This window comes from Rutidosis leptorrhynchoides, chromosome 3 (genome assembly GCF_046630445.1).
Source record: "Rutidosis leptorrhynchoides isolate AG116_Rl617_1_P2 chromosome 3, CSIRO_AGI_Rlap_v1, whole genome shotgun sequence".
NCBI lineage: Eukaryota > Viridiplantae > Streptophyta > Magnoliopsida > Asterales > Asteraceae > Rutidosis > Rutidosis leptorrhynchoides.
This window is the reverse complement of record NC_092335.1, coordinates 159,750,687-159,761,718: the sequence shown is the minus strand read 5'-3', so window position 1 is coordinate 159,761,718 and position 11,032 is coordinate 159,750,687. Positions and strand designations below refer to the sequence as shown.

The 11,032-nt window shown below is 37.5% G+C and overlaps 1 protein-coding gene across 1 annotated transcript; it reads left to right on the top strand.

Moving 5' to 3' along the window:
• Positions 1–1,727: 1,727 nt before the first annotated feature.
• On the top strand, positions 1,728–2,792 carry LOC139900538 (uncharacterized mitochondrial protein AtMg00810-like). The gene has a single exon (XM_071883304.1). It carries the CDS (start codon positions 1,728–1,730, stop codon positions 2,790–2,792), a length of 1,065 nt encoding a protein of 354 aa, XP_071739405.1.
• Positions 2,793–11,032: the final 8,240 nt, after the last annotated feature.

The following is an 11,032-nucleotide window of genomic DNA, read 5'->3' as shown; positions in this document are numbered from 1 at the left end:
GTGAAATTATTGGTGTCGATCATTCATATATATAGATTAATAAAATAATAATATAATAATTTTGAAATAAAATTTAATAATATAATAATAATCAATAATTCAATATAATAATAAAAAATTAAAATTTGAAAACGTGTGAATTTAAAAAAGTAGCCACCTTTGTCTCATTCTACCGACAGTTTTCACGGACCGGTATTTCGTACTCTGTTGCTAATAATTGACGGGTAAAAATATGGATAAAAATTCCACTTTTTATATTTGTGTGTATATATATATATATATATATATATATATATATATATATATATATATATATATATATATATATATATATATATGTCTCTCTCTGTTTTGGTCTTAAGCTTTATAAAATTAGTTGTAAAAAGGTTCGTTTATAAAGTTTATATGCATAATATGTGTTTTTCTAGTTTTTGACTGGACAAAGATATATAATATAATATAAATTTTAATATAATAATATAATTAATATAATAATATAATAATATTGAAATAAAATATAATAATATAATAATAAATTTAGAATCAAATTTGAATCGTAAATTTGTTAAAAAGTCGTATTTATTAACTACTTCAGGGGTATATTATGTAACTTATAATTAATAATTTCTATCATGTCGCTTTCATGTGAATGAATTAATTTCGTTTCATTTACTATTCAATGAATAGTAAATGAGTTAATTTAAATTTAACTATTTAAGCTACACGTTATTGTACGTTGTGCTTTACAAATTGTACATTTTTAATTTAACTTCGTATTTTTAAAAAAAATTACAAAAATTATATCATAAAAATAAAACGACTTAATACGTAAAATTTTTAATTTGAAATAGCATCGTTTAATAGTAAATTTTTTATCATTTCATATATAAATATTATAAAATTTAGTTTTCTAGAACTAATTATATTCAAAATCATTTTATTAAGAGGTTATAATAATAGAAATTATTATATCATAAAACGTTTTCATTTAAGAAAGTAAAATCATATATAAATCATGATGGGTTCGAGTTTTAAATTATAGGTTGTTCGTGAATCGTAGGGTAAAGTCCAACGGTTAATTAAATGTATGAAAAAAATATTTTAATGCAACACATCAATTTGCTTATCTTATCGGAGTTATCAGAGTTTAAATTTGACCAAAATTTTCGGGTCATGACACCTATGGTCACCCGTCACCGCCTTGGCACCACTAAACCCGTACAACGTCTAAATCTTCATTTGTCCACCACCTCTCCCATTCCTAGCTCTTACTCTCACGCGTTTAAAGACCCGAACTGGCAACACGCTATGACCGAAGAGTATAATGCTTTAATTAAAAATGGTACTTGGACTCTTGTGCTCCGCCCTTCGGACACGAACATAGTTCGCACCATGTGGTTGTTTAAGCACAAGTTTAATGCTGATGGGATGTTGAGCAGGTATAAGGCTCGACTAGTTGCTAATGGTCGCAGCCAGCAGGTTGATATTGATTATGATGAGACATTTAGCCTGGTCGTTAAACCGGCCACCATTCTCACTGTTCTCAGTCTTTCCATTTCTCGACACTGGCCCGTTCATCAACTAGATGTCAAGAATGCTTTCCTTCACGGTCATCTTTCTGAGACTGTCTATATGCATCAGCTTCCAGGTTTTCGTGACGCTTCACGACCTGATCATGTGTGTCTCCTATAGAAATCCCTCTATGGATTGAAGCAGGCTCCACTCGCATGGTACCAGCGATTCGCATGCTATGCTCAGAGCAAAGCCGATGCGACACTTCCTCATTTATTTATCGACAGGGTACCGATACTGCTTATCTCTTATTATATGTGGACGATATTATTCTGACCGCCTCATCGACAAATTTTCTTCAGCGGGTTATTGCCTCTCTACACCAGGAGTTCTCCATGACCGATCTTGGCCCGTTGAACTATTTCTTGGGTATTTCAGTTACTCGTACCTCTTCGGGGATGTTTCTATCTCATAAGAAGTACGCTACCGAGATTCTAGAGCGCGCAGATATGACGGGGTGTCACCCGAGCAGAACCCCGATCGAAACCAGCTCCAAGTTTAATACGTCAGGTCCACCGGTTGCTAATCTGATATTGTATCGCAGCCTCGTCGGGGCTCTTCAGTACCTCACTTTCACGAGACCAGACATTACTTACGCAGTACAACAGATATGCTTATTCATGCATGACCCACGAGAGCAGCACTTTTCTGCACTTAAGCGAATTCTCTGGTATATACAGGGTACACTTGATCTCGGCCTACAACTCTTTGCATCATCTACCACATCTTTAACAGCCTATTCAGATGCTGACTGGGCTGGTTGCCCCAGTACTCGCCTCTCGACCTCAGGATATTGTGTATTTTTGGGTAATAACCTTCTGTCATGGTCCTCAAAACGACAATTGACGCCATCTCGCTCCAGTGCTGAAGCAGAGTACCGCGGGGTTGCTAATGCTGTTGCCGAGACATGCTGGCTTCGCAATCTACTTCGCGAGCTTCATTGTCCTATATTTTCAGCCACTGTTGTGTATTGTGATAATGTGAGTGCAGCATACATGTCAGGTAACCCGGTTCAGCACCAGCGCACGAAACACATAGAGATTGATATTCATTTCGTGCGGGATCTTGTGACGAAAGGACATGTGTGCGTTCTTCATGTTCCATCGCGATATCAGTATGCCGACATCTTCACCAAAGGCCTTCCTGCTGTTCTTTTTGATGAGTTCAGGACCATTTTGAGCGTTCGTAATGCTCCCGCTCCAACTGCGGGGGGCTGTTAGGTGATATATTTATCCATATTATGTATTTATGCATTTAGCCCATGTTCTATAAGGGTTTTTTATTATGCAAGCCCATTAGGTATTTTGTTATTATCATTGGCTATTTATACTCTCTATTGTAATGTATGAATCAAGGAAATCAATCAATTATTTGTGTTAACACATAAGTTTCCCTCTTTGTCAAATTTAGTCCCGTGGCCTTGGGTTCCACTGTACTTTTTAATTTTAGAAATATGACACAATGACTATAAGTACTATAGTTTTAAACAAAGAATTTTTAAATCTTATCGCACCGCATAAGCAAATAAATGTGAATAAAATAGAAATGCCGTGTATATAATGTATGACGCATCAATATTACTCTTTTTTATGCTGGCATAAATTGAGCTTTCAATAGTTTAATGTTATTGTAAGTCAATAACAAATATAAATCTTAGAAAACTAGATATAATGCTAACTGTTTTCATAGATTCCCACTTGATGAGTTGAACAAAAAAAAATCAATAAAATACCGCTAAGTGTAGCTTACTAAATTCTATGATGGTATTATTTGATTATGATAGGATATAAGATATAAGATTTAAACTAGAACACTGCCATAAATAATAAAAAACTTATACTAACGGAAAGCGCTTTGATATAAAAAAATGTAGCACGTCATAAGTTTGAATTAGACCAAATATAAGTACGTGTTGAACACTTGGCATACAAAGTACCGTATGAGTTAATTAATGACTTTTTTAATATAAATATAGTCTACTTATTAATTTCGTTACAAGCTAGAATTTGCTTACAAGATTGTATATATGCATTTATTCCGATTCAGATTTTAATGTTTTTTTCTATATCTATATAAAAGCCAATTCACCACAAACATATGGTATGTGTAACTTTTTGTTTTAATTAATAGGGTTCAAATTACTAAATAGATCTACATTTTTTTTAATGTAGGTCTATACTCAGAAAAATAATATTGTAAGCTATATACTTTTAAAAAAATGTGTTAATATAAACGAATATAACTTTTTTTTTTTTTTTTTAAAGCAGTAAAATTTTATTAATCTCAAATATCACATGTACAAAATTATCCTCAAGCAACACAATTGGCGAGCTCTAATTTACATTACAACCAAGAAAAGCTAAGGTGACAAGATGGCAACTTAACCATGCTAAACGAATCGCTATAAAGAATTTTAAGGACAATGAATCCAATTGTGCCAATCGATAGCTTTAACTTGTTAACCTAGACAAGTTAATCAAGATCTATTGTTTTCTTAGGACATGAATCCAACACGAAAGTTTCTTGAATCCTTTATAGAATACTCGAAAATCTTCTTTCTAACCTGAAATCACCTATAATTTTCTAATTTGAATTATGAAAATTTAGTTGACTTTTTAACGCGTAGTTTGACCTCGAGATCTGATGTTGATTTAGAGAGTTAGAATCTCTAAATTTGCAGAAACCATAACGACATGATTCTAAGTACTTCTGCATTTTTACATTTCTCTAAACCATTTTGGATTAATTCGGAGACCAAGTCAGTCACGTTCTTCGCATAATGATGAACTCAAAATCAAAAGCTCTGAATGTGTTGATGCTTATCGCATAACGAAGTTTCTGTGTTTGTTGTAGATCATGAATCTGAACTCAGATCACGTTAAGTATCATTTCATCTTCACCTTTTTAACGCCCGTTAGCTTCAGGACTGCACACGCAACAACAAACAAATTACAGGAACTGTATCGCAATCTGCCTCCCTTTGTTCATCGGTATTTTTATCCGTCTGTTCTTCTAAATCCAATAAGACTTCTTCAAGTAAATATTTATCCTTATGTTCATCACTGTTCTTGCCCGGAGTTACAATCTTCGATTCCGACAAACTGATATCGGCTAAAAAGTCACGTTTTTACCTCGATATTAGAGCCCAAAAGTAATAAAGTTCCGAGCTTTGCCGGCAAAATATTCACTTTGTTGGTAATTTTGTAGAATTTATAATTTTAAAGACGATGCAAAAAGAATCAAGAGAATCGGAGCTAAAACGAAAATTCTAGAGCGAAAATGGTGAAAGACGAAAAACCAAGTCACGATCAAGGAAATCAAATTATGATACAGTGAAAATAAGCTGACCAGGGCAGGCCAAACGGCTTACCATACAGCCTGCCAGTGTGAAAAACGGTCTGCCATACGGCCTGGGAAAACGGCCATGCAAAACGGCCTGCCTTTCCAAACAGCCTGCATAAACGGCCTGCCATACGGCCTGCCAGCCGTATGCAGGCCATTTCTAAGTCTATTTAAGGGGCTTTTTGTCATCCATTTTGAATACACCTCTCTTCACTCTCTCACTACAATACACTTTCTCACACTAGAGCTTTCAAGGCCTTCTCACCTCCGAGCGGGAAATTAAGTACCCCGAGGCGAACGCCGAAGATTGTACTGGGAGCGGTTTAGAGGATGTCAGTACTTATAATGGTCCAGATCTCGTCTGTAAACGGTGAACGCTTTCCTTAATTTAATAAAGTTATCTTGTTACTTTAAGTTACTTTCATCTCGTGTGCTTATCTATCCGTTTCAAATGTTTATTATATGTTGAATACCTTATCTGAAACTTATGCTATTGTTATGCAGAAACCTTGACGGTTTAGAAGTCTAAATTACGGATCACCCTTTCCACTTATTCACGTGGCTATAACCTAGTATTAGGACTTTATCAACCCTAGGATACAAGGTAAGTAGTTATGTGTGCTTAACGTCACAATAGGGATATAGTACCTACGTACGGTTAATCACTTATCCGTCAAAGAAGAGCTGCCCATTTAGGTTGTGATTAGAGTAGGCAATATAGAGTTCAGTGAACACTGGCTTACTCAAAATCATGATTCGCGTCAGAAGCAACGTTCTTGAGATGTTGTAAGATGATCCGGGGTTGAGTAAGTGATCGCAAACGAGAGACCTCTAATCCAATTAGCAGTACCTTAGAATATCTAAGATTGCACATCTGTTAATGATAAGGCATACCTTAGTATTTAGTGGTGTTAGACTAACTAGGATTAAGAAAAGCTGAGACATTCCTTTAGGGATATACCACTTTATTCATGTACCTAGGATTCTATCCATAAGGTCGTTTAAACCTTCTAAGGTTAACTTTGGGAGTAGGGATATCCGTCTTAGCCAGAATTGTAACACCCGTTTTCAGTTACGTGTATTTCGAACGACATTCGAAATACGAGACATGTAAGCGTATATTTGGATCCCAAATAAAGTTAGATTTGATGTTCTAAAACCTTACCATTGGATAGGAAATCTCATTACGTTTCCAACGATATTTGATTCATCGAAAACGGAGTTACGGTCAAAAAGTTATGGCCAAAACAAGTTTGCTGAAGTTCAGATGAAACAGGCAAATGCCGCGGCGCGACCATAATAGCCACGGCGCGACAAATGCCTATTTTGAGGGTCAGAAAGCTTAAAAAAAGTGATCTAAAACCACCCTTTGGGCCACGGCGCGACAAACCTGCTCCGCGGCGCGACAATAGGCACGTTCTGGTACTTTTCAGCCTTTTAATGAGTTAAATGAGGGGCAAAGTTGGTATTTCACATATGGACGGGTCTTTGGCCATAAAACTGATCGTAATCTTATCTAAACCTCATTTCCTTCTCATTTCTTCCCTCCCACTCACACCCCAAACTCTAGAGAGAGAGTAAAGGGTTTAGAGAGAGAAAGCTCGAATCGGGGATGAAGAAGAGTGATTCGGGTCGGGTCTCAAGAGTTAAAGTTGTTCTCCTCGTTCACGGCTACGTTGTGATAGTGATGGTAAGTTCTAACTCCGAAATTCATCTTTATGATTTGATATTCAAGTTAGGGTTTTTAGCTTTTTAGTTGTAAAACTCATTTAGATGATGAAGTGGGTTTATGGAAACTAGTTATTTTTGATACATGGCGGGTTTTGGGTTGATTGACGTTTTGGCCATGACTAGGCTTTGGTTTTGGGTGTAATCACTTAGTTTAGTGATTTTGGAAGCGTTGGAACCCTTTTGGGTGTATTTGAGTTAACTAATTTTGAAATGGGTCAAGATTAGGGTTTATGTGTCAAAATGGGTTTCGAGTGATGAAATTATGAGTTTGGGTCTTGCGTGTGTTGGTTAAACGTTAGAACACTTGTGTTGACTTGGTTGTTGGGTGTAAACCCTAATTTAGGTCAAAACGGGTCAAATGGGTATTTCGGGACAAGTAAGCTTGATTCGGTGTCAAATTAAGTTTTAAGTCAAGTTTTGGTAAATCAAGTAGGTAAATACTTAATTTAAGTGTTAGTGGTTGTCTTGGAAATATAATCACTAGTCGTTAGTGATTTTGGGGCGTTTTATGACGTTGGTCAAAATGAGCAATTTGAATTGGATCAAAATTGAGGATGACACTAATTTGGATTAATTGGATGTTAAACGCATGTGTTAAGTGTTAAATGATGCTTTTGATGTAATTACTCGCGAGAAGTGATTTTAGGTTAAAATTTGGTGTTTTAGCAATAAAGTCAAACTTGGTCAACCATGGAATGGGTTTTGTTTAAAATACGAGCTAGTATGCGTTTAGAGGTTAAAGTTGACATATTTGGGTATTTCGAGAACGCGAGAACTAGTCTCGTTAGTTTTGGACCTTCGGGTAGCGTTAAAAGTGCAAAAGGGTATATTTTGCACTTGTTGTTCATTCGGGCGGGTCAGGAGTCCAAATGAGATTATATGTTGATTATGTGTATACCTATATGCGTATTATAGGTAAAATCTTGCTCGGTTGTGTGTGGTGGAGATTTCGCTCATGGTTTGTAATGCTCGAGTTCACAAGGTGAGTGAAATAATTATATATGTATATATATGATTTATTTACTTGTGGGGTATGGGTTTAAAGTTCGATGTTGACGATACCATATCCTCGTGCGAGTTGCTATTTAATGTATGGAGTTAAAGTTCGATGTTGACGATGCCATACCACTATTGTAGTGATTTTGATGAGGGGTTAAAGTTCGATGTTGACGATACCTCATATGTGGGTTTTAAGTTCGATGTTGATGATACCACATTAAATAGGGCGAATGGGGTTTAAGTTCGATGTTGACGATACCATTCGCGGGGCTAGTCTTGAATACTAATGGATGTTGTGAACATCAATGTTATTTGTGCTGTAATGTAGCATATTATATTGTTCAAGTTATATGCTATTGTTTGTGCTAGCTTGCGTATTGGAGATTTAGCGTTATACTTTACGATGGTATGCTAATTATATTGCTAGCGTGTATGCGGTAATTGTGTAAGTGATTGCAAGTAAGTAGGTTATATATGTATATGTATAATTATTGCATTCACTAAGCTTCAAGCTTACCCCTCTCGTTGTTTACCTTTTTCAGGTATTGGGTATGTGAAGTTAGCTAGTCGTTAGACTAGATGTGTAGGAGCGCTTGGGCTCGATGGGGTAGCTTTTGGAGTTTTGGACGCGGATTTGGGGATTTGGGGATTTGGTAGTCCCCGGAATTATGCTCTTGGTATCGGGTTGGGTTATTGTGTATTAACCCGTATTTCTTGTGATCGGGTCATTATTACAAATGATTTTGTAAAGTGTAATTTGTGTACCAAGGGTCATGATAGGTTGTTAAACGTATCATTACGATGTTATGTTTTGATTAAAACAGAGTTGAAAATGTATTGTATTAATGGGACCTAACTAATAAAAAAAATGTACTCTGTTTTTGGTTAAACGGATCGGGGTCATTACAATTGGTATCAGAGCATAGTCTAAGGGAATTAGGTGACCTTGGAATAGGTGCCTAGTCTTAGATTTATTGGCGGATGTGCGTTATTTGCGGGACTTGTAGGAATACGGGTCAGATTGAGGTTTGTTAGTGCCTTAGAGTAGGTGACTAACTAGGACTTGTTTTTGTCCAAAGTGTGATTATGTGGGGGCCTTATTTCGTGTTTAAATTAGTGCCTTAGCTTGCTAGTGCCTAATGTAAGTAGGCGAACTTGGACGTTGTTTTAGTGATAGTCACCTAGGTTGTAGGTTGACTTGTGGTTGCGGTGTACTTGTGTATATTTATTATTATATTGTATATAGGTGTATATATACAGGTATCTATTGGTGCGGTGTCCTAGAGACGAATCTATTGGAGAGATTCGAATGTTTGGCAGTTTGAGTGATCAAGTTCGCGGTAAGGACTTTGGTCATTTGGGTACTAGGAGTTATCGCGCGTTATTTTGTGTGAATGTTGCGTCAGTCCGGGTAAAGTACTTTGCATGACCATGTGGAAATGGTAAGGTACGCATTTGTAATAGTGATTGATCACCATTATTACGAAAGTGTATCTTGACATCGAGCATGACATGACAAGTACCGAACGGAGGAAACGTGGCATGATTGGGGTAGAACGAGACGAATTAGGAATCTTTTATTGGTTCCTAGGATATAGTGGTCTCGAGTGATGTGCTTGTTATCACATCGAGTTCTTTGCGAGTTGGGAAGTGTTACTGTGGATTTGTTTGGTTAAGTGAGTGAGCCAACTCACGAGGTTGGTGCATGCTTAGTCACACTAAGTAGTGGGTGCATTTTGAGATTTGTCATTCGTTGAAGTTACTCATCGTAACTACGATGACTGATTTACCTGTGCGTGTGTGCGACGAGGACTTGAATTCCGTAATGGAATGCGACAAGTCTAATGATTGTGGTTTGAGTTACACTCGGTAGAGTGTGTGGTTAGAGAATCGTGTTAGGATTCTTGTTGTGAGTTGCCTTGGAATTGGCGAATCGGGGAGTCTTTGGGTCATTAAGCTCATGGGAGTAGGACCCGTATGACGACGGTTGCGTTAGTGTGTTGTGGATTATAGGGTAACATTCCTAATGGAATATCCCTTGTAGTAGTAGTTTTATCGAGGTATGGAAGGATGTAAGACTTGGTGTTTCCAAGCATCTCCTTAGTGTTGGATGAAAGGTTTCGTTAGGCTATATCGTTTTGGCCTTGTGGAAATTGTGGGTAGTGTGTGATCGCTAGGAACTTTCGAGAAGACAATAAACCGTAAGGTTTGTCGGTTAGGTATGACTTCGGGTTATTATTGTGGTGAGATGGGTGACATTGGGTGTATGGAACCTAAAGATCGAGTTCTAAAATTCGGTAGATTGTGGTAGGAGTCTTCATGACACTACGTCAGGTGCCTCTTTACCTGCTAGTGTAATGTCCAACTCCAGTAGTGGTGTGATCACTTTGTGCTTAGGGTGCCCGTGAGATACCCTTTGGAAGCATCGAAGATTTTAATTAGTGATCGACGGGTGATAGTAATTCGACGGTTGCAAAAGTCGAAGTTTAGGAGCATTGCAGTAAATACTTCTTATGAAGTGGCAGATGAGCAAATCTTGTTGCTCTTATGTGATGGACGAGTAAGGATGACCGGTGAGCCGGTGATGGGCTTAATGGTCGATTAGGTCGAAGGTTATGATGAAGCGTTGATATTGCGGTCGATGCAATTATTGTGTCGGATTAGTCACTCTTCTCCATGAGAGTGAGCAATTGTTGATAAAGGTTCATTGCATAGAAGGTCGGGTGATCTCGACTGTGATGCTTGACTGATTAAGCGGTGTGGCATGTGCCTAGTCATAGAGGCGTGAGTGGGACTTTGGTGGAGTTCACTTTGCGAACGATGAAGAGCTGTTAATTATGATTTGTGGTATGACGGCGCGATGTCGTGGCGTGTACGATGTCTCAAGTGATAGTACATGTCGGCTCTAAGAGCCTAAAGTGAATTTGCGGTGATTTGATGTTTATGACCAACGGTGAGAATGGTCAGGTGTGATGTGGAATTACAATTCTGCGGGATGTTATCATCTTGGCGGTGAGAATGGAGAGATAAATCCTAAGTGGGGGAGTTTTTACTGCCGCCCGAGGAATATCCGGTGGTGTTAGATTAAGTGAAGCGTAAGTCTTCTTGTATAAGGTGGTCGTGCAGTACCAAGTGCGGTATGAGACCAAGTGTGAAGTTTGATATCACGGAAGTGAGAGAATGTAACTGTTATTGCAGGTGCTCTCGTGATATAAATTTGGGTTGGTGTGAAACTCGAATAGTATTGTCGAGTGAGTACGAGTTCGAGATAGTGGTGAATACTGTATTTTCCCTGTCGGGAAACGTGATCGTGAGGATTTTCGGTGGATTATTCCACTTTGTGGATGGTTATGAGGCGGGGAGTGCCAGTTCTCATTGTCTCACGTCG

What these genes read in the sequence shown, in the direction of transcription:
- LOC139900538 (XM_071883304.1), top strand. Translation starts at nt 1,728, where the DNA reads ATGGTACCAGCGATTCGCATGCTATGCTCAGAGCAAAGCCGATGCGAC.